Source organism: Heptranchias perlo, chromosome 15 (assembly GCF_035084215.1).
Source record: "Heptranchias perlo isolate sHepPer1 chromosome 15, sHepPer1.hap1, whole genome shotgun sequence".
NCBI classification, from domain to species: Eukaryota; Metazoa; Chordata; class Chondrichthyes; order Hexanchiformes; family Hexanchidae; genus Heptranchias; species Heptranchias perlo.
Genome location: NC_090339.1, coordinates 58,112,208 through 58,136,798, shown reverse-complemented (window position 1 = coordinate 58,136,798; position 24,591 = coordinate 58,112,208). Strand labels below are relative to the sequence as shown.

The 24,591-nt window shown below is 45.5% G+C and overlaps 1 protein-coding gene across 2 annotated transcripts in view; it reads right to left on the bottom strand.

The window, feature by feature from the left end:
- Window positions 1–1,809: 1,809 nt before the first annotated feature.
- LOC137333135 (LON peptidase N-terminal domain and RING finger protein 3-like) overlaps window positions 1,810–24,591 on the bottom strand; it is a 42,505-nt gene continuing 19,723 nt past the window's right edge. The window contains exons 8-13 of one of the 2 annotated variants that reach the window (XR_010965803.1): window positions 23,228–23,349; window positions 16,964–17,122; window positions 12,891–13,053; window positions 12,048–12,197; window positions 5,885–6,187; window positions 1,810–4,795 (exon numbers count right to left, since the gene is read on the bottom strand). Coding sequence is in view for 1 of the 2 variants with exons in the window: in XM_067997301.1 (XP_067853402.1) it covers window positions 6,029–6,187; window positions 12,048–12,197; window positions 12,891–13,053; window positions 16,964–17,122; window positions 23,228–23,349 (753 nt within the window). In the remaining variant the exon portion in view is untranslated. Of the gene's footprint in view, window positions 6,188–12,047; window positions 12,198–12,890; window positions 13,054–16,963; window positions 17,123–23,227; window positions 23,350–24,591 lie in introns of both variants that reach the window. The other variant, XM_067997301.1, reaches the window with a different exon arrangement.

Genomic DNA, 24,591 nt, shown 5'->3' with positions numbered 1-24,591 from the left:
GGCCCTCCGCGTCTTCCTTGAACAGAGGCCCAACCAGTCCCCATCCACCACCACCCTCCTCCGTCTGGCTGAACTTGTTCTTACGTTGAACAACTTCTCCTTTGACTCCACTCACTTCCTCCAAATAAAAGGTGTCGCTATGGGAACCCATATGGGTCCCAGCTAGGCCTGCCTTTTTGTGGAATACATGGAACAATCCTTGTTCCAGTCCTACTCAGGTCCCCTTCCTCACTCTTTTCCAGGTACATTGGTGACTGTTTCGGTGCTGCATCCTGCTCTCGCCCCGAATTGGAAAATTTCATCAACTTTGCTTCCAATTTCCACCCTCCCCTCGCCTTCACATGGTCCATCTCCGACTCCTCCCTTCCTTGTTTTCTCTATCACTATTTCTGGGGATAGACTGACGACCAGTATCTCTTAAATGCCCAGCAATGTTCTCAGCTACCTTGATTACAATTCCTCCCACCCCGCTTCCTGTAAGGACTCTATTCCCTTCTCCCAGTTTCTCTGTCCCTGTCGCATCTGTTCTGACAATACCACCTTCCACACCAGTGCTTGTGTGTGTCTTCCTTTTTCCTCAACCGAGGACTCCCCTCCACTGTAGTTGACAGGGCCCTCAACCGTGTCCGTCCTTTTTCCCGCACTTCTGCCTTCACCCCTTCCCTTCCCTCCCAGAACCATAAGGGCCCCTCTTGTCCTCACCTTCCACCCCACCAGCCTCCACACTCAATGTATCGTCCTCCGCCATTTCCACCACCTCCAGCGCGATCTCACCACCAAACACATCTTCCCCTCCCCTCCCCTTTCAGCATTCCGAAAGGATCATTCCCTCCGCGACACCCTGGTCCACTCTTCCATCACCCTCAACACCCGCTCTCCTCCCCACGGCACCTTCCCATGTGAGCACAGGAGATGCAACACCTGCCCCTTTCACCTCCTCCCTTCCCACCGTCCAGGGCCCCAAACACTCCTTCCAGGTGGAACAGCGGTTCACTTGTACTTCTTTCAGTTTAGTACCCTGGATTCGCTGCTCACAATGCGGTCTCCTCTACAGCGGGGAGACCAAACGCAGATTGGGTGATCGCTTTGCTGAAGACCGCCGTTCAGTCTGAAAGCGTGACCCTGACCTGACGGTCGCTTGCCATTTTAATTCCCCGTCCCACTCTCACTCTGATCTCTCTGTCCTCCACCTCTTGCACTGTTCTAATGAAGCTCAGTGGAAGCCCGAGGAACAGCATCTCATCTTTCTATTAGGCACTTTACAACCTTCTGGACTCAACACTGATTTCAATAACTTCAGATCATAACCGCTGTTCCCATTTTTTTTGGACAGTAGGTGCTGATAATGGTCCTGATGTTGCCATTTACAGATCTTCTAGACCCATCTTTTGTTTCTTTACTTGTCCCATTCCCACCCTCCTTGTCTTGCACCATCATCGCTTTTGTCATTTAATCACTCCTGACCTCCACCCTATCACAGACCTTCCCTTTTGTTCCTTCCTCCCCTGGCTCTGTACTTGCTTAAAAACTGCTTAATCTTCAACTATTTCCAGTTCTGACGAAGAGTCATCGACATGAAATGTTAACTCTGTTTCTTTCTCCACAGACGCTGCCTGACTTGCTGAGTATTTCCAGCATTTTCTGTTTTTATTTCAGATTTCCAGCATCCGCAGTATTTTGCTTTTGATTTACGAGTTAGGATATCATCCTCATTAACTGGCTAAAGGGTATATTACATGAGACTCTTTCCTTATGGTTGGAGCATTCTGTTTAGAAAGTACAAGGATAAAGACCACAAGCTACAGGTAAAACATGATTTTATTTAACTTCATGGTTGTCTTAACTGTAATCGCCACAAACATTTCATTTTAATTGCACTTCTAAATCTTAGTTTATTTAAATATTTGCTTCATGAGTGTCCCCATCAATATAAACCAAAAACATAGCTGGAAACAAGTGACCAATCACTAAGAGACAACAATGGGCACAATGAAGCTCAACAAATTCTCCACTTAGTTTCACAGGAATATTTGTACATTTATTACATAAGCGACTGCGATATTAAGGAGATATTAAATATTAGAACTTTCAGGAGGCAGCTTTTGTTTTCCGACTTGCTGTAGAAAAACATTGGAACATTAGGAACAGGAGGAGGCCATTCAGCCCCTCGAGCCTGCTCTACCATTCAATTGGATCATGGCTGATCTGTACCTCAACTCCATTTACCCACCTTTGCTCCATATCCCTCAATAACCTTACCCAACAAAAATCTACCGATCTCAGTCTTGAGAGCTCCAACTGTCCCCCCAGCATCCACAGCCTTTTGAGGGAGAGTTCTAGAAACAAGATGAAGTACAATAACAAACGCAATGAAGCGAATATGACGAAGAATAAGAAATCGAAACAAGTTCACGTTAGTCTCTGCAAGCAGGGTTTGCTGGGATCAATGATTTGGATGGTGCAGCGAGAAGGGCAACGGCACAAAATGTAACAGTAACATCAGCGAAGTCCACTTCCGTGCAGCACTGAAATGTGCAAAGCCTTGTTCAATGCAACATCGCTTCATGAAATTCAATAAAGGTAGGTGAAGGGTACTCTGCATTGGAAGGAAAAACGGGTGACAAAAGTATACAACGGATGGCGTAGAAGGTGAAGTGGAAAGGGATTTGGGGCTGATAGAAAATTCAGCACTTACAATTACTGTGGAGCAGCAACAAACAGAGCGATTGCTTAATTATGTTGCTGGATCAGTCGGGAGTAGGGTGTAAGGGAAAGGGTGTCATGCTAAAACTGTGCACGCCCATGTCAGACTACACCTTTAGTTATGGAGGCAGTGCAAAGAAAAGCCACAGAGATGGTCCCTGGTGTCAAAGGATTCAGTTACGAGGGTAGATTGGAGAAACTGGGCTCTTTCGCCTTCGAGGCACCACACCTCAGGAAGGATATATTGGCCTTGGACAGGGTGCAGTGCAGAGTCACCACAATGATACCGGGACTAAAAGGGTTAAATTATGAGGACAAGTTGCATAGACTAGGCTTGTATTCCCTAGAGTATAGAAGATTAAGGGATGATCTAATTGATGATTAAAGGATTTGATAGGATAGATAGAGAGAAACTATTTCCTCTGGTGGGGGGAGTCCAGAACAAGGGGGCATAACCTTAAAATTAGAGCTAGACCGTTCAGGGGTGATGTCAGGAAGCACTTCCTCACATAAAGAGTAGTGGAAATCTGGAACTCTCTCCCCCAAAAAGCAGCTGAGGTTGGGAGTCAATTGAAAATTTCAAAACTGAGATTGACAGATTTCTATTAGGCAAGGGTATTAAGGGATACAGAACCAAGGCGGGCAGATAGAGTTAAGATACAGATCAGCCATGATCTAATTGAATGGCGGAACAGGCTCGAGGGGCTGAAGGGCCTACTCCTGTTTTCCAGGACATGATAGGGGGATGTAACTCTTTGTTTATTCTGGATGGATGACTTAAGATAGGCCAAGCGGCCTCCATCATCTGTACTTATCTTGTGAAGTCAAAGTTGCTTTACATTAGAGTGTAATCAGCTTTCTTAAATGCATATATGTCCCTATTTTGATCAAGTCCATCTACTGCGTGTAGCCTGTCTTCTTGGTAGTTTTCACCTGTGACTATGTGCTCCATGTAACGCTCCAAAATGGGTGTTCACCTCACTCAAGTGAACAAAATTTCTAGTTCCAACTGTGCTGATGAATGGAAATTTAGGGATCGCCTACAATTCTTCATCATTTACACCATTATCCAGTTCAGGTCAACACCAGGCCAATTTGTAAAGGAGAGGAAAATAATGATGAGGAGTAAGATCGGAACATTTATCTTACTTTATGCAAACAGCATTACTTTGTGGAAAAATGTGTGCAAAAGCTATTTGAGGGGGTTGGAAATGTTAAACTACGCAGGTTAAATTGAAATGTTAGCAATATGCATGAATAATTTAAGTAGAAATATGGTTTAAAGAGGCACAGTTTTTTTTAGTGAGATTGTATGGTAGGCTGTTCTTATTTGTCAAACACTTTTAAGTCATCACATCAAAATGCACTGTTAGTCACAATAAACTTCAGGGGTGAAAACAACCTACTGCTGATCTGGGTGATTCCTCTCCTCGACGACAGAAAACAGTGCCTCTAAATTCTTAAACTTTCAGATTGGTTGTTACCAGGTCACAGTGCAAATGTAAAAAATTTGGGGCTCGATTCCTATCAGCTCTCTGCTGCTGAGTCCCACTCAATCTAAACAGGGCAGTCTATCATGAGAGAACCGAGAATAAACCAGAGCCAAACTCCTGGCCTTTAGCTGGTAGGTTGGCCTCCAGAATTACTTCACAGCATATCTAAGTGGTTACACTGAAGCGATATGTTACATTCAATCATGAAAGATTGTGGGGTCGGTTGAAATGCACTTAACCTAGTTAAGTTTTACTAATTGTCAGAAATGCAATTAATACAGTTATTAAGGCTGGGGGCATCAACTAGTTAAGATTTTGTTTAGACAAAATCAATTCCATAGCAACGCACTACACCAAAAAACATATGATTTGGATACAGTGTTTTTTTTTTAACAACATACATACAGTTCTCAACCAAGCAATACTCTATATAATCAGAATGTGCATTAAAAGGCAGAATTGTGCTACCTAATCCTAATCTACGTTAGTATATTGAGCCCAAGTGTTTCTTTAAGACATACAACGGAATCCTTCACACAGTTTCTGACAGATTGAATTATTTCACACGTCTAAATGTTGTGTGCACACCACATGGATTGCTGCAAAAATAAGATAATAAATATATTTTACTTTGGCTTCATGAGAACATACATACACGAGAAGGAATATGCAAACTTTCAGGTAGCAGGTTACACTGAATGTTACTGATAATATAACGAAAACCCAAAATCCAACAAGGTGCAAACACGTTTTCAAGTAAAAAAAAAGACGTCCCCAGGGCTAACTGGTCCGTTCTTGTATTATTTTGTGCTGGACGTAATGATGTCCGTGGAAGACAAGGTGCTTCTAAAGACTATAAATGCTACTTAACATCACTTTTAAATAGGGGAATCGTCGGAGGCATAGTGGTCCAATGGGTCAGAGCACTAAGATGCACTGCCTATGAGTTCTAAGTCCCTGATCTCAGTTGTGTCACTGCAGGGAGGCACCTAATGGAGGCTGATGGCTTTGCGATGGGGTGAGGGCGAGGGAGAGTAGGAAAATCCGAGGGAGCGTCATCCCTGGTCTGTTCTCGTACACCTCCTTACAACTAGCTCTATTGGTGGGTACCTGGGAGTCAGCCGTCCACCCTGGTTTCTTGGCTTCAGTTAGTTCATAAGCCAGGAAGACCCAAGGGAATGGAGAGGGGAGGGGAGGAGAGGGGAGAGTTTGGCCTTCTATTTTAAATAGGGTAACAAGAAAATAGTATATGTTGAAGTATATAATTGAGCAGAAAATGTAAAAGTTTTAAAATTCACTCAAAAGAGGATGCTTGCATGCAAATTTGTGCCTCCCAGTGTATTTGTATTCCAGATATAAATAATACATTCCCCTCGTCATGTCCTTTAGGACTAATTAAGTCATGATTTCGAACTATTTTATAGTTTGTATATTCCGTGCAGATTTTTTAGCTCGTCCCTAAAATGAATTCTAAGTAGATAAGAAAGCTTAAATAATTTTTAAAACTTTTGTTTCTCCATAAATATACATATGACTTAACAAAAATATACATTCTCAAATAAGATAATATTACTGGGATTCAGGCTGTAAAAATAGTCACAAAAATGTACTGACATTTCAGCACTAGATGTCGTCAATTGATTATATTATCAGTAACACTCTTTACACCTTCCTGACTGTACACGTACTTTAATAGATGAGATTCCTTTCAACGGACAGCTTCAGTAAGACATGAATGTAGAAAAAGATAATCAGTGGGGAGGCGACCGGTGTTTATCCGCCAAACCTGCCACAATGCAGACGTGAGCTGGGACCCCAAGCCAGGCAGTTAGTCACCGCAAGCAGTTGCGAGACATGAATAATAGCACGTGTCGAATGCCATTCAAACGTTCTTGAAGCGAAGTCATTGCGAGAAAAGGAAGCTGAGCCCGATTCTCTAACGGGAGCACGGCCAGTAGCCACCAACACCAGCCCGGGCCATTAGGACTTGCCTGGGAGACAAAAAAAAGAAAGACACATCCGCTTAAGGTCAGCTGGAACGACACGCAGTTCCAAATACATTCTAGCCTAGAGTTGCCAACCCTCCAGGATTGCCCTGGCGTCTCCAGGAATGAAAGACTAATCTCCAGAGCACTGCTACAAGCAAACCGGAGAGAAAAATCATAGGGGCATTAAAAAATTGTGTGTTTAAAATTTATTTCTGTGAACACTTTGGTTATTATTTATAAAAAAATATTTGAGATGAGGAAAAATGGCTGCTTCGCTTTCAGTCAAAAATCATCCAATGAAGAAGCTATTTGCTTTCCAACTGCGTGTGAAGGCGGTGCATTGAAAATATGAAAGTGTTGGGAGACCAATGGCGGGGGGGGGGGGGCGCGGGCGAGCGAGGTGGTCATGTGATGACACCTCCACGAATATGTCCAACCACAGTTGGCAACTCTATTCTAGCCGTTGTTCGAGTCAATGTATGCAGAAGTGGGGTGAAGTGTTACGGTGTCACGGCCCAGAGTTCCTGGTGCAGAGCTTCAGGCGACGGGAGCGCGTATCAGGAACGCGTGCACAGGCCAGCGTATCCAGTTCGACGCTCCGCGCGGCTACCTCCGTTGTCACATCACTGTGACGTGACCAGGCTTTTGGCATAACTTTGTCCCTGGGTCTGGCTTCACAAATTTTACAATGCAGCTGCCGCAAACATTCATAACTTGGGTAGTACTGAAATCAGTGGCCATGCGCGACGCTCGTGGCCGCCCTGATTTTGCACTTTTCACAGGTGACCGAGATAATCTATCAGCATTAGCATTTGGATTTCTGGATGCACACATGATGATGTAATGGTAAGTCAACTACTGCCTAACCAGTATTTGCAGTCTGGCCAGAACTGGATTCCCATTCATCGGCCCCGTTATCAACTTGAATGACATTTGATCAGTCATCAAAATAACTTCCTACCACACACGCATCGGTGGAATTTCTGTAGACCGTGCGTGACAGCAAGAGCTGGCTTTTTCTATCTATGAGGAACTTGTCAGTGTTCTTAATGAATAAGCAATTGGTTTTCTTCAATTCCTTCAAAAGTATGTGAAATTGGATGAAGATTTAAACCTGAGGATCTCATTGTTTAGACATTTACTGTACTTTAAGGGGTGGCAGTTGAATTGTAGTAGTAGCTGATTTATAGTTAAGTCAACCAGTTCTTAAGAAGACAGAAAGTATTATAGGTTGTCTCGTGCAATTTGGGAACTTATTTTGGAAAAGACATATTGATCAGATCCTAAATTCATCAGGAACCTTGTGATCAGCTGTCTTCTTATCCACCAAAGCGGTCACTTACAAATCATTCCGAAAATCTATCAAACGTATCAATAATGGTCCAGATCTCGGATAATTCAGTAGACAAGGCCATAAGACAAGAAAACCGTAGGTAGACTGACTGAAGCCAGTTGAAGAATCTGTGAGATATGTAATGAAGTTGAAGTTCTATCAATTAAAGGGTCTAAAAAAAAGAGCCGAGGTATCCTAATTGATCCTAAAGATTTAAATCTAATGGTCTCACTGGATAGACATTTACTGTATTTTAATTGAATTGTAGTCGTGCTGATTTATAGATAAGTAAAACCAGTTCTTAAGAAGGCAGAAAGTATCATGGGATAAAAGGGTGTCTATTTGAATGGGGAGATACAAAAGACGATGAAAACGAAAAGACCAACTGGTCCATCTAGCCTGGCCCATACGGCCATGACGTCCTAAGTATCATAATTTACAACACCCACCACCCATCAGCAGCCATGTGATCTCCTGGGAGAAAAAAAATTAATAAAACGCCATGGCCATTGATGATTTCAGGGGTGATGAGCTCTATTTATATATAGTAAACAGCTGAGGCCCAAGCACTGATCCTTGTGGCACCCCACTAGTTACAACCTGCCAACTTGAAAATGACCCGTTTATTCCTACTCTATGTTTTCTGTCCATTAACCAATCTTCAATCCATTCTAATATATTACCCCCACTCCCATAAGCCCGAATCTTGTGCGGCACCTTATCAAATGCCTTTTGAAAATCCAAACATACTACATCCATTGGTTTCCCCTTATTTACCCTGCAAGTTACACCCTCAAACATGATTTCCATTTAATAAAACCGTGTTGACTCTGCCAATCACATTATGAGTTTCTAAGTGCCCTGTTACTATGTCCTTAATAATAGATTCTAGCATTTTCCCTACTATTGATGTCAGGCTAACTGGCCTATAGTTCCCTGTTTTTTCTCTCCCTCTTTTCTTGAATTTTAAAAAAATTATTCTTTCATGGTATGTGGGCATCGCTGGCGAGGCCGGCATTTATTGCCCGTCCCTAATTGCCCTTGAGAAGGTGGTGGTGAGCCGCCTTCTTGAACCGCTGCAGTCCGTGTGGTGACGGTTCTCCCACAGTGCTGTTAGGAAGGGAGTTCCAGGATTTTGACCCAGCGACGATGAAGGAACGGCGATATATTTCCAAGTCGGGATGGTGTGTGACTTGGAGGGGAACGTGCAGGTGGTGTTGTTCCCATGTGCCTGCTGCCCTTGTCCTTTTAGGTGGTAGAGGTCGCGAGTTTGGGAGCTGCTGTCGAAGAAGCCTTGGCGAGTTGCTGCAGTGCATCCTGTGGATGGTACACACTGCAGCAACTGTGCATCGGTGGTGAAGGGAGTGAATGTTTAGGGTGGTGGATGGGGTGCCAATCAAGCGGGCTGCTTTGTCCTGGATGGTGTCGAGCTTCTTGAGTGTTGTTGGAGCTGCACTCATCCAAGCAAGTGGAGAGTATTCCATCACACTCCTGACTTGTGCCTTGTAGATGGTGGAAAGGCTTTGGGGAGTCAGGAGGTGAGTCACTCGCCGCAGATCACCCAGCCTCTGACCTGCTCTCGTAGCCACAGTATTGATATGGCTGGTCCAGTTAAGTTTCTGGTCAATGATGACCCCCAGGATGGTGAAGGTGGGGGATTCAGCGATGGTAATGCCATTGAATGTCAAGGGGAGGTGGTTAGACTCTCTCTTGTTGGAGATGGTCATTGCCTGGCACTTATCTGGCGCAAATGTTACTTGCCACTTATGAGCCCAAGCCTGGATGTTGTCCAGGTCTTGCTGCATGCGGGCTCGGACTGCTTCATTATTTGAGGGGTTGCGAATGGAACTGAACACTGTGCAATCATCAGCGAACATCCCCATTTCTGACCTTATGATGGAGGGAAGGTCATTGATGAAGCAGCTGAAGATGGTTGGGCCAAGGACACTGCCCTGAGGAACTCCTGCAGCAATGTCCTGGGGCTGAGATGATTGGCCTCCAACAACCAATACCATCTTCCTTTGTGCGAGGTATGACTCCAGCCACTGGAGAGTTTTCCCCCTGATTCCCATTGACTTCAATTATACTAGGGCTCCTTGGTGCCACACTTGGTCAAATGCTGCCTTGATGTCAAGGGCAGTCACTCTCACCTCACCTCTGGAATTCAGCTCTTTTGTCCATGTTTGGACCAAGGCAGTAATGAGGTCTGGAGCCGAGTGGTCCTGACGGAACCCAAACTGAGCATCAGTGAGCAGGTTATTGGTGAGTAAGTGCCGCTTGATAGCACTGTCGACGACACCTTCCATCACTTTGCTGATGATTGAGAGTAGACTGATGGGGCGGTAATTGGCTGGATTGGATTTGTCCTGCTTTTTGTGGACAGGACATACCTGGGCAAGATGTCGGGTGGATGCCAGTGTTGTAGCTGTACTGGAACAGCTTGGCTAGAGGCGCGGCTAGTTCTGGAGCACAAGTCTTCAGCACTACAGCTGGGATGTTGTCGGGGCCCATAGCCTTTGCTGTATCCAGTGCACTCAGCCGTTTCTTGATATCACGTGGAGTGAATCGAATTGGCTGAAGACTGGCTTCTGTGATGGTGGGGGTATTGGGAGGGGGCTGAGATGGATCATCCACTCGGCACTTCTGGCTGAAGATGGTTGCAAACGCTTCAGCCTTGTCTTTTGCACTCACATGCTGGACTCCGCCATCACTGAGGATGGGGATGTTTGCAGAGCCTCCTCCTCCCGTTAGTTGTTTAATTGTCCACCACCATTCACGACTGGATGTGGCAGGACTGCAGAGCTTTGATCTGATCCGTTGGTTGTGGAATCGCTTAGGTCTGTCTGCAGCATGTTGCTTCCGCTGTTTAGCATGTAGTCCTGAGTTGTAGCTTCACCAGGTTGGCACACCTCATTTTTAGGTACGCCTGGTGCTGCTCCTGGCATGCTCTTCTACACTCCTCATTGAACCAGGGTTGATCCCCTGGCTTGTTGGTAATGGTAGAGTGAGGAATATGCCGGGCCATGAGATTACAGATTGTGCTGGAATACAATTCTGGTGCTGCTGATGGCCCACAGCGCCTCATGGATGCCCAGTTTTGAGCTGCTAGATCTGTTCTGAATCTATCCCATTTAGCACGGTGGTAGTGCCACACAACACGTTGGATGGTGTCCTCAGTGCGAAGGCGGGACTTCATCTCCACGAGGACCGTGCGGTGGTCACTCCTACCAATACTGTCATGGACAGATGCATTTGCGACAGGTAGATTGGTGAGGACGAGGTCAAGTAAGTTTTTCCCTCGTGTTGGTTCGCTCACCACCTGCCGCAGGCCCAGTCTGGCAGCTATGTCCTTCAGGACTCAGCCAGCTCGGTCAGTAGTGGTGCTACCGAGCCACTCTTGGTGATGGACATTGAAGTCCCCCACCCAGAGTACATTTTGTGCCCTTGCTACCCTCAGTGCTTCCTCCAAGTGGTGCTCAACATGGCAGAGGACTGATTCATCAGCTGAGGGAGGACGGTAGCAGGTAATCAGCAGGAGGTTTCCTTGCCCATGTTTGACCTGATGCCATGAGATTTCATGGGGTCCAGAGTCAATGTTGAGGACTCCCAAGGCCACTCCCTCCTGACTGTATATCACTGTACCGCCACCTCTGGTGGGTCTGTCCTGCCGGTGGGACAGGACATACCCAGGGATGGTGATGGAAGAGTCTGGGACGTTGGCTGAAAGGTAAGATTCTGTGAGTATGGCTATGTCAGGCTGTTGCTTGACTCGTCTGTGGGACAGCTCTCCCAATTTTGGCACAAGTCCCCAGATGTTCATGAGGAGGACTTTGCAGGGTCGACTGGGCTTGGTTTGCCGTTGCCGTGTCCAGTGCCTAGTGGTCCGATGCCAGGTGGTCCGTCCGGTTATATTCTTATTATGACTTTTCGTCGTGAGATTTTACAACTGAGTGGCTTGCTAGGCCATGTCAGAGGGCAATTAAGAATCAACCACATTGCTGTGGGTCTGGAGTCACATATAGGCCAGACCGGGTAAGGACGGCAGGTTTCCTTCCCTAAAGGGCATTAGTGAACCAGATGGGTTTTTACGACAATCCGGTAGTTTTATGGCCACCATTACTGATACTAGTATTTTAATTCCAGATTATTTATTTATTTAATTAATTGCAGGGTTACATTTGCTACCTTCCAATCCAGGGGGACCATTCTCGAATCGAGGGAATTCTGGAAGATCAAAACCAATGCATCCACTATCCCTGCTGCCACCTCTTTTAAACCCTAGGACAAAGGCCATCAGGTCCAGGGGATTTGTCGGCTTTTAGTCCCATTCATTTCACCAGTAATTTTTCTTTACCAATATTAATTACTTTAAGTTCCTCACTTTCATAGGACCCTTGGTTCCCCACTATTTCCGGTATTTTTTTTGTGTCTTTTACCGTGAAGACAGATACAAAATATTTGTTGGCTGTCTTCTCACTAAAATAATTCTAAAAGCAACTACGGAGCACGTGCAGTGGCGAGCTAACCCACCTGTATATCTGTATCTTTCCTCGGCATCGGTCCAAAGTGGCTCAGAATTCGAGTCTTCAATATTTGCTTGAGTGAGCTAAACCACACGTACGCCTGCTCGTAAACCAAGTCATGCAGGCGAAGAAGTTCAGCATAGTCCTCTCCCTCTACCTGTTACATGGAAGGTTACATGAGATTTAGTTTACACCAGCTGTACACATTGGAGAACTCTCATTAGCAATGGTCAGATTACATGGCATGTGACTATAAATGCACTTCCTACACTCCAACACTTCAAAAAGTACTTCATTGGCTTTAAAGCGCTTTGGGACATCCTGAGGTTGTGAAAGGAGCTATATAAATGCATGTCTTTCTTTCTGCTATCTCCATCTCCCGCTAATTAATGTCTTCCTCGTATTTTAAGATTTTACCATAATTGGCAAAAGAACCAGAGGGGAAATGAGGAGAAATTCTTTTACGCAGCAAGTTGTTATGACATGGAATGCACTGCCTGAAAGCAGATTCATTCGTACGTTTCAAAAGGAAATTGGATAAATACTTGAAAAGGAAAAATTTGTAGGGCTATGGCGAAAGAGCAGGGGAGTGGGACTGATTGGGTAGCTCTTTCAAAGAGCCGGCACAGGCACGATGGGTTGAATAGCCTCCTTCTGTGCTGTACGATTCCATGATTTCATTCACACTTTGTTCAGTCGCAGCAAAATCCTACTGCAAATAAGATTTAATTCTAAAAAGGGTCCTTCGTATTAACTCCATCATCAACAGCCCCCGCGTAATTGTCAAAGCACAAAAGGACGCAGCATGAAGGTTTAATGATCGCACACAATATTCTTGATAAAGCGTCACCTTTTCGTCTTCAAGGTATTCAATATCTGCAGTACTGTAGCCGTCCTTTTCACTGTGTCGTAACACCTTGAACCTTTGCCTGCCGATAGAGTCTACGACCGAACGACCGTCTGAAAATAACTCGACACTTCTGATCTCCAGCATACAGCCATAACCAGCAAAACTGCGCAGGATAAAATGAACACAGTTATAATGTACCTCCATCGACGGTGCCTAATTCTAAGTGACTCTAAAGTATCAGCTGTAACTCAGTTGGTAGCACTCTTGCCTCTGAGTCAGAAGGTTGGGGGTTCAAAGTCCCACTCCAGAGACTTGAGCACATGATCTAGGCTGACCCTCCAGTGTAGTACTGAGGGAGTGCTGCACTGTCAGAGGTGCTGTCTTTCGGTTGAGACGTTAAACCAAGGCCCTGTCTACCCTCTCAGGTGGACATAAAAGATCCCATGGCACTATTTGGAAGAAGAGCAGGGGAGTTCTCCCCGGGGTCCTGGCCAATCATTTATCCCTCAACCAACATCACTAAAACAAATTATCTGGTCATTATCACATAGTTGTTTGTTGGACCTTGCTGTGTGAAAATTGGCTGCTGCGTTTCCTACGCCATAACAGTGACTACACTGCAAAAGTACTTAATTGGCTGTAAAGAGCTTTGGGACGTCCTGAAGTTGTGAAAAGCGCAATAGAAATGCAAGTCTTTCTTTCTTTAAATAATTTGCATTGAACTTCCATATTGTAATACCTACAATGGCAAGTTTTTATTTATTTGATATTGGGATGTGGGTGACACTGTATTTATTGCCCATCCTTGGCTGGCCTGAGGGCATTCAGAGTCAATCACACAGTGTGAGACTGGAATCACAGGTTCCTTTCCCTGATGGACATTAGTGAACCAGTTGGACTTTTATGACAATTCATTAGCTTTATTTTCATGGTTATTTGCTGGTGCGATCCCACAAATGTTTACTGAATTCAATTTCATAAACTTGCATGGTGGGATTGTGATCTCACAACCCCTGGGTTGTTAGGCTAGCACTGTAACTACTAGGCCATCACACCCATTACAAGATGCTAACTTAAAGGGACACTGAGAGAATTGGAAAGTTTTCAGACAGGTTCAAGATGTCAAACAGCCAAGAAGAGCCAGCTGTGAATTTCCACTTTAGAGCTACACATGTCGAATGGGAAAGCGAACCACATAATACAAACTGCAGTTACTTTCAATATGCCTAATGTGGAAAAGTTATGTTTTTGGGTAATTGTGTCCAGTTCACGAACAAATTTAATGAGGTGGAGATGCCGGTGATGGACTGAGGTGGACAAATGTAAGGAATCTTACAACACCAGGTTATAGTCCAACAGTTTTATTTGAAAATCACAAGCTTTCAGAGATTATCTCCTTCGTCAGGTGAGTGAGTGAATGAGAGGTTCTCAAATCGCATATCTTATATTAGGCTGGGAATCAAAGGTGTCGTTGGTGTTCAGACAGGTTAACCACGGAAAACAGTATGTCCCAGTATGCTGAATACACAAGGTTCAAATTACACAGACAAGGAGAGAAAGAGACCCGAAAGGCACCTTCACCTTCGATAACCAGTTCTTTACCCAAACACACGGAACAGCCATGGGGACCAAATTCGCACCCCAATACGCCAACATTTTCATGCACAAGTTCGAGCACGACTTCTTCACTGCACAGGACCTCCAACCAACGCTATACACCAGATACATAGACGACATTTTCTTCCTATGGACCCACGGCGAAGAATCACTGAAGAGACTACACGATAACATCAACAAGTTCCATCCCACCATCAAACTCACCATGGACTACTCCTCAGAATCGGTTTCTTTCTTGGACACACAAATCTCCATCAAAGACGGGCACCGCAGCACCTCACTCTACCGCAAGCCCACGGACAACCTCACGATGCTCCACTTTTCCAGCTTCCACCCTAACCACGTCAAAGAGGCCATCCCCTATGGACAGGCCCTGCGAATACACAGGATCTGCTCAGACGAGGAGGAACGCGATGGACACCTACAGACGCTGAAAGACGCCCTCGTAAGAACGGGATATGACGCTTGACTTGTCGATCGACAGTTCCGACGGGCCACAGCAAAGAATCGCATAGACCTCCTCAGAAGACAAACACGGGTCGCGACCAACAGAGTACCCTTCGTCGTCCAGTACTTCCCCGGAGCGGAGAAACTACGCCATGTTCTCCGCAGCCTTCAACATGTCATCGATGACGATGAACACCTCGCTAAGGCCATCCCCACGCCTCCACTATTCGCCTTCAAACAGCCACCCAACCTCAAACAGACCATCGTTCGCAGCAAATTACCCAGCTTTCAGGAGAACAGCGTCCATGACAGCACATAACCCTGCCACGGCAACCTCTGCAAGACATGCCAGATCATCGACACAGATACCACCATCACACGAGAGGACACCACCCACCAGGTACATGGTTCATACTCCTGTGACTTGGCCAACGTTGTCTACCTCATACGTTGCAGGAAAGGATGCCCCGGAGCATGGTACATTGGCGAGACCACGCAGACACTGCGACAACGGATGAACGGACACCGCGCAACAATCGCCAGACAGAAGGGTTCCCTCCCAGTCGGGGAACACTTCAGCAGTCAAGGACATTCAGCCACCGATCTTTGGGTAAGCGTTCTCCAAGGCGGCCTTCGAGACACACGACAACGCAAAATCGTCGAGCAGAAATTGATAGCCAAGTTCCGCACCCATGAGGACGGCCTCAACCGGGATCTTGGGTTCACGTCACGCTACACGTTACCCCACCAGTGGATTTTTAATAAAACTGGATATTCTCTCTCTCTCTCTGCCTTTCGGGTCTCTTTCTCTCCTTGTCTGTGTAATTTGACCCTTGTGTATTCAGTATACTGGGACATACTGTTTTCCGTGGCTAACCTGTCTGAACACCAATGACACCTTTGATTCCCAGCCTAATATAAGATATGCGATTTGAGAACCTCTCATTCACTCACTCACCTGACGAAGGAGATAATCTCCGAAAGCTTGTGATTTTCAAATAAAACTGTTGGACTATAACCTGGTGTTGTAAGATTCCTTACATTTAATGAGCAAGGAGATTAAATTCCTTCTGTTAATAATTTTAGCAGAAATATCGGCATGAACATGAAGCAGGATTTCCTACTTACACTCAATCAAAAGCAAAATACAGCGGGTGCTGGAAATCTGAAATAAAAACAGAAAATGCTGGAAATGCTCAGCAAGTCAGGCAGCATCTGTGGAGAGAGAAACAGAGTGTAACTCTGCCTGACTTGCTGAGCATTTCCAGCATTTTCTGTTTTTATTTCCTATTTGCACCGACTTTCACTTCAATGATCGACAGAAGAAATTTCACCTCCTCCCACACAACTTACTTCGGCATTTGTCTACATGACGAAAGAGATAGCTTAAAGAAGAACATTTACATCCTCTTCAAAAAGGGTCAGCTCTGGGACATAGGAACAGGAGTAGGCCATTCAACCCCTCGAGCCTGCTCTGCCATTCAGGTAGATTATGGTTAATCTGTATCTTAACTCCATTTACCCAGCTTGATTCCATATACCCTTACCTAACAAAAATCTTATCAATCTCAGTTTTGAAAGTTTCAATTGATCCTGAGTCTCAACAGCTTTTTTGGGGGAAAGAGAGTTCCAGATGTCTGAAGAAGTGCTTCCTGACATCATGCCTGAACGGCCTAGCTCTAATTTTAAGGTTCTGCCCCCTTGTTCTGGATTCTCCCTCCCCCCCCACAGAGGAAATAATTTCTCTTTATCTACCCTATGAAATCCTTTAATCATTGTAAACACCTCACTTAGATCATCCCGTAATCTTCCAAACTCAAGGGAATACGAGCCTAGTCCGTGCAACCTGTCCTCATAATTTAACCCCTTTTAGCCCCGGTATTATTCTGGTGAACCTGCGCTGCTCCCCCTCCCAAGGCCAATATATCCTTCCTGAGGTGTGCAGCCCAGAAGTGAAAGTCGTACTCCAGATGCCGATTTATTCATAAGCAACAGACGATGCTGCTCACCCCTTAACTGGATCACTCAAGCACATTCCAAACTGCTTGTTGCCAGACTCCATGCACCTCCGAATCATTAACCGATAGCAAGGCTCAAAGATGTGCAGTGGGCACGGGACAGTGGGATACGCCATAGTGCAGATGAATATAGGCACAGATTTATTGAGACTGGAGAAAAACAAATATTTTCCAGAATTAATATGGGTTAATGGTAAAGTACATCATCCATCTTATATAAGTTAAACTTCAGTATAGATATATATATATATAGATTGTTCAGCTGTACATGTTATCCTCATTCCTTGTGTTAAACAATTCAACTGAGTGAACTCACAGTGATACCGATCCTATTAAAACATTTTTCAAATGGAACTAATGTATTCCATTTCCACACTGTGGCAAGATCCAAATTAGGTAGTGAGCTTGTCACAAGAGCGGTTTTCCCTTGGCTTCCTGTCAGCCATGGCTCAGTGGTAGAGTCTCTCGCCTCCGAGTCAGAATGGTTGCAGGTTCAAGTCCTGCTCCAGAGACTTGAGCACAAAGTCTAGGCAACACCCCAGTGCAGTACTGAGGGAATGCTGCACTGTTGGAGGTGCCATCTTTCGGATGAGATATTAAACCGAGGCCTTGTCTGCCCTTTCATAAAAGGGCAGGATAAAGAGTGGGAGCGCAGGCCTGAGAGCTGGAGGATAAAGAGCGGGAACACAGGAGGATAAAGAGTGGGTGCACAGGCCCGAGAGCGGGAGGATAAAGAGTGGATATACAGGCCCGAGAGCGGGGGGATAAAGAGTGGATATACAGGCCCGAGAGCGGATGCCCTCCTTCACTTACAGTTGGCGCCAACTCACATAGGCAGAAATTTGAAAAAGAGTGACGTCGCAGAACAATGGGTAGGCGAGTATTGATTGATTGGTGAGTATTACTGTTTTTCTTCTCTCCAAGTTAGGGCAGTGGGTTAAACGAACAGCTTAAATCAATAACTTAAAGTAGATAAAATTAATTAGTTAACAAAACTAAGAATGGCGAGAGATTAAAAACTCTATCAAACCTTGTTTTATTTATTTACTTTCTTAGAGAGGGCAGGGCAGGTGGTGTGTCGTAACTGCAGCATGTGGGAGTTGGTGGAGACCAGCAAAATCCCGAGTAATCACATCTGTAGTAGGCGTCTGCGACTCGAGGAACTTCAACTCAGAGTTGTTGAGCTGGAGTCCGAGCTGCAGGCATTGCGATGCATCAAGGAGGGGGGGAAAGAGTTATCTGGACACTTTGATCCAAGAGGCAGTCACACCCCTTAGATTAGGTACTAGTTTAGATTCGTTCAGTGATCAGGGACAGGAGGGTGTGACTGTGAGCCAGGCAGTATAGGGACCCAGGAGTTTGTGATGGAGGAGCCTCAGCCTTTGACCTTGTCCAACAGGTACGAGGTACTTGCTACCTGTATGGTTAAGAGCAACGACTGCAGGGAGGTTGGGCAAACTGACCATGGCAGCGTGGTACAGGAGGCCATTCAAGCGGGGGGGGGGGGGGGGGGGGGGAGTAAAAAGGAATGTGGTAGTGGTGGGAGATAGTATAGTCAGGGGGACAGATACTGTTCTCTGCAGCCGCGACCGAGAGTCCCGAAGACTGTGTTGCCTGCCCGGTGCCAGGGTTAAGGACATCTCCTCGCAGCTGGCAAAGAACTTGGAGCATGAGGAGGAGGGTCCATGAGGGGGAGGTCCACGTAGGAACCAACGACATAGGTAGAACTAGGAATGAGGTTCAATCGGGATAGTTTTGAGGAGCTAGGGTCTAAATTAATAAGCAGAAATTCAAAGGGAATAATCTCTGGATTACTACCTGAGCCACGTGCAAATTGGCATAGGGACAAACAGATCAGAGAGTTAAATGCGTGGCTCAAAGAGTGGTGTGGGAGACAGGGGTTTCGATTCATGGGGCACTGGCACCAGTACTGGGGAAAGAGGGAGCTGTTCCGTTGGGACGGGCTCCACTTAAACCGGGCTGGGACCAGCGTCCTGGCGAATCGAATAACTAGGGCTTATAGACAGGGCTTTAAACTGAAAAGGAGGGGGGAGGGGTCAGGTGAGGGGAGATTTATAAATCTAATGAGAAAAGTCAAGGCAACAGAGCAGTGCAGCGATTTGGGTAAAGATAAGCAGAGTGTGACAGGAAGGGACAGAGAGTTTAACGGTAATAGTGTATCAACGAATAAGGTCAAATCATGGAAAAATAGTAAAAAGTTAAAATTAAAGGCTCTTTATCTGAATGCACGGAGGATTCATAATAAGATAGACGAATTAGTTGCACAGAGATAAATGGGTTTGATCTAATAGCCATTACAGAGACATGAGGCTCAATTTTCAAACGGAATCGGGAAGGTGGCGGGGTCTGATTGACAGGCCGGTCACAGTCCCACAGGAGACCAGCCAGGGAGAGGACGTCTGCAGGCAAGTCTTTTTTGTTTGGATTGGGGGGGGGGACATGGGTGGGCAACGGGCACAGGTGGGCAAAGGACCATGGGTGGGCAAGGAGCACGGTTGGGCACAGGGGTTGCAAGTCATGGGGGATGGGATCGGGGGTCAGTCACAGTGGGGCAGGATCGGGGGTCATCGCGGGGGTCCACAATCGCTGAGGGGGAGGGTCGGGGTTCGGAGGATCGGGGTCGGAGTGGGGGGGGATCGTGGTCGGAAGGGAAGGGTCGGGGGGGGGGGGGGGGGGGTCGGGATCGGAAGGGAAGGGTCGGGGGATGATCGGGGTCGGGGGTCAGAGGGGGAGGATCGGGGTCGGGGGTCAGAGGGGGAGGATCGGGGTCGGGGGTCAGAGGGGGAGGATCGGGGTCGGGGGTCTGCGATCGGGGGCCCGCGATCGTTGAGGGGCAGGGATGGGGGTTGGAGGGTCGGGGTCAGGGGTCCGCTATCGGGGGGGCGAAAAAAAAAAGTCGGTGCAGGTAGGCTTGTTCCTCCGGGCCCACAAGCTGTGCCTTTCTAGGCCCCCACCTGTTAGTCTCGGGCCTTCTCACCTCCTTTCACGAGGTGTAAAACAGAAGGCCCAGGAATCCCGGCCCCCTAGGGCTGAAATGGGGAATTAGTTAAAAATGGAGGCCTGAAGCCTCCTTGAAAGGTTTTAAGGCCCGACCCGCCTCCTTGGAGCGGGTTGGCTACACGCCCCTCGTCCCGCCCCAGTGAAAACCAGAAAGGGGCGGTTGGGGACGGGTCTGAAATGTTGGCAATTTTCAATGCCCCCTCCACCCCCAACCCACCCGTTTTTTACTTTGAAAATCAAGCTCATGGTTGCAAGGTGACCAAGGTTAGGAACTAAATATTCCAGGGTACTTGATGTTTCGAAAAGGCAGGCAGAATGGAAAAGGAGGGGGTGTAGCTCTGATAATAAAGGATGACATAAGGACAGTGGTGAGAAAGGATCTTGGCTCGGAAAATCAGGAAGTAGAATCAGTATGGGTGGAGATAAGAAATAACAAGGGGCAGAAAACACTGGTAGGAGTAGTTTATAGGCCCCCTAATAGCAGCTATACCATTTGACAGAGTATTAATCAAGAAGTAATAGGAGCTTGTAACAAAGGTAATGTAATAATCGTGGGGGACTTTAATCTTCATAAAGACTGGACAAATCAACTTGGCAAAGGCAGTCTGGAGGACGAGTTCATGGAATGTATTTGAGTCGGTTTCCTAGAACAATACGTCATGGAATCAACAAGGGAACAGGCTATTTTAGATCTTGTATTATATAACGAGACAGGGTTAATTAGTAATCTCACAGTAAAGGATCCTCTGGGGAAGAGTGATCATAATATGATAGAATTTCACATTGAGTTTGAGAGTGACATACTTAAGTCAGAAACTAGAGTCTTAAACATAAATAAAGCCAATTATATAGGTATGAGGGGCGAGTTGGCTAAGGTAGATTGGGAAATTAGATTAAAGGATATGACAGTAGATAAGCAAAGGCAAACACTTAAAGAAATATTTCAATATTCTCAATGACCACACATTCCACTGACAAATAAAAACTCCATGGGAAAAGTGATTTATCCGTGGCAAACTAAAGAAGTTAAGGATAGTATTAGATTAAAAGAAGAGGCCTATAATGTTGCCAAGAAGAGTAGTATGATTAGGCAGAGTCAACATGGTTTTATGAAAAGGAAATCGTGTTTGACAAATTTATTAGAGTTTTTTGAAGATGTAACTAGCAGGGTAGAAAAAGGGGAACCAGTGGATGTCGCATATTTGGATTTTCAAAAGGCATTCGATAAGGTGCCACAAAAAGGGTTGTTACACAAGATAAGGGCTCATGGAGTTGGGGGGTAATATATTAGCATGGATAGAGGATTGGTTAACGGACAGAAAACAGACAGTAGGGATAAACAGATCATTTTCAGGTTGGCAGGCTGTAACTAGTGGGTTACCGCAAGGATCGGTGCTTGGGCCTCAGCTATTTACAATCTATATTAATGATTTGGATGAAGGGACCGAATACAGTGTGTCTAAGTTTGCTGACAATACAAAGCTAGGTGGGAAAGTAAGTTGTGAGGAGGACACCAAGAATCTGCAAAGGGATACAGATAGGTTAAGTGAGTGAGCAAGAATGTGGCAGATGGAGTACAATGTGGGGAAATGTGAGGTTATTCACTTTGGTGGGAAGAATAGGAAAAGCAAAATATTTTTTAAATGGTGAGGAACTAGTAAATGTTGGTGTTCAGAGAGATTTGGGGCCCTCGTACAAGAAGCATAAAAAGTTAGCATGCAGGTACAGCAAACAATTAGGAAGGCAAATGGCATGTGGGCCTTTATTACAAGGGGGTTGGAGTAGAAGAGTAGGAAAGTTTTACGACAGTTGTACAGGGCTTTAGTGAGACCTCACCTGGAGCACAGTGTACAGTTTTGGTCTCCTTATCTAAGGAAGGATATATTTGCCTTGGAAGCAGTGCAAGGAAGGTTCACTAGATTGATCCCTGGGATGAGAGGGTTGTCCTATGTGGAGAGATTGAGCAGAATGGGCCTATACTCTCTGGAGTTTAGAAGAATGAGAGGTGATCTCATTGAAACGTAGAAGATTCTGATGGGGCTTGACAGAGTAGATGCTGAGAGGTTGTTTCCCCTGGCTGGAGAGTCTAGAACTAGAGGGCATAGTGTCAGGACAAGGGGTTGGATATTTAAGACTGAGATGAGGAGAAATTTCTTCACTCAAAGGGTTGTGAATCTTTGGAATTCTCTACCCCAGGATGCTCAGTCATTGAGTATATTCAAGGCTGAGACAGATAGATTTTTGGACTCTAGGGGAATCAAGGGAAATGGGGATTGGGCAGGGAAGTGGAGTTGAGATCTAAGATCAGCCATGATCTTATTGAATGGCAGAGCAGGCTCAAGGGGCTGTGTGGCCTACCGCCGCTCGTATTTCTTATATTCTTATGTAAATCCCACAGCACTATTTGAAGAAGAGCAGGGGAGTTGTCCCCGATGTCCTGGCCAATATTTATCCCTCAATCAACATCACTAAAAAAAAATTATCTGGTCATTATCACATTGCAGTTTGTGGGATCTTGCTGTGTGCAAATTGGCTGCCTCATTTCCTACATTACAACAGTGACTACACGTTAAAAGTACTTCATTGGCTGTGAAACGCTTCAGGACGTCCTGAGGTCGTGAAAGGTGTTGCATAAAACGCAAGTCCTTCTTTTCCTAGCTGTATGTCATCGGACCCCGATTTGCATATTAAAAGTTGCCTACCGCCTCAAGCTGGCAGACACTTTGGGCACCCAGCGGTAGGCCCCAGTGAAAGTGGCATTGGGCTGATCGTCATGGATACCAGGGCGGTAGAGCCCATTTTTAGGACCTTACTGCCCCATTAACACCATTTTTACCACGTGAATTCGGACCCCGCACGTCTAGCATGGGTGCAAAGTCAAAACTGCTTTGCAGCAATGCTAAACTTGCAGCACGAGCGCACTGTTAAATACAGCCCTTATCCTAGTGTGCCTCGGCAAACTTATAATTTGAACTGTGTACGTAAATTCAGCTTTTTAACGCACTTTAACTCAATCACCTCCACCCAATTCCCCATGGCTACGTCACTGGCAGTCAGCAAAGAAAAGTGTCTGAAAAGGTCAAGAGAAATAGACAGATGACAGCAAATGTACGGTGACATGAATAATAATTCTTTAATAGCTTGATTTCAAAACCAATACCTACTTTAAATAGAAATTAATATTGACCCTCTCACAATAAAAAAAAAATTCCAAAACGCAACAGTTTTACTTACTTTGACAATTCTGCCATCTCTTCATCATTTACTCGTTTTCTTTCCGCAAGTTCCTCTGGCAAGTAACGGGCTATTAGTTCTTCTATTAGAACAGTTCTGTTGTACTTTCTCAGTGCCACATACTGCAGAACGGAGGAAAATGTGTGTCAACGTTCCTGTTTAAGATGAGAAGCCATCACATTGTATACAGACGATACTAATCCATAGATAGAGCCACAGTAGCACGGAGATTTACTTCCATACAGTGTAGAAAATGAAGTGACATAGCCACAAAAAATCATCTCAATTCAGTGAATCCAAATCTTGCTGGAATTCTTGTCCTGGGTGGACAATTTTACATTGCACCCTTTAAACTCTAGTCTAGAAATATTGAGGAACGTTTATTTAACGTGTTTGTGTGACATTCTATTGCTTGCCAAGTTAGTGTCGACCCATTTAAAAATGAACAGGCTAATGCCTGCATTAAAATAACTGTGAAAGAAATGTCGCACAAACGTGTCGAGCATCTGTCTGTTAATATCTAGGCCTAGATGTCCTTTGCAGCTTTCGAAATACATAGAAAATCGTGGAAATATACAGAAGTTACAACATGGAAACCGGCCATTCGGCCCAACCAATTTGTGTCGGCGTTTACCCACCACGTCACTGAACAGTCATAGACTCTTACAGCACAGAAGGACGCCATTCGGCCCATCGTGCCTCTGCTAGCTCTTTGGAAGAGCTATCCATTTAGTCCCACTCCACCCTTCCCATAGCACTGCAAATGTTTTCCTTTTGAAAGTTATTACTGAATCCGCTTCCATCGCCCTTTCAGGCAGTGTATTTCAGATCATAACAACTCGCAGAGTAAAGAACTTTCTCTTCATCTCCCCCCTGGTTCTTCTTGCCAATTACCTTAAATCTGTGTTCTCTGGTTACCGTCACATTTTACCCACCCTGTTCCCATTTTCCTTCATCCACCAATCCAATCTTGAATTGTTGACATAGTTTCTGCTTCAACCACTAACCCTGGAAGTGAATTCCACATCCTCACAACTCTTTGGGTAAAGTTTCTCTCGTTCTCAATTCTAAATCTTATTGATTTCATCTTGTGCAAATTGTAATAGCTGCAAAATAATATTCTGTTCCCTTTTTCATTTATAATTTTACATACGGCACGTATGATTCCTCAAACGACAGAGCAGAGATGACCCATTCTCAGGCTGTGCTTTTTTTTATTCATTCATGGGATGCGGGCGTCGCATTTACTGCCCATCCCTAATTGCCCTTGAGAAGGTGGTGGTGAGCTGCCTTCTTGAACCACTGCAGTCCGTGTGGTGACGGTTCTCCCACAGTGCTGTTAGGTCGGGAGTTCCAGGATTTTG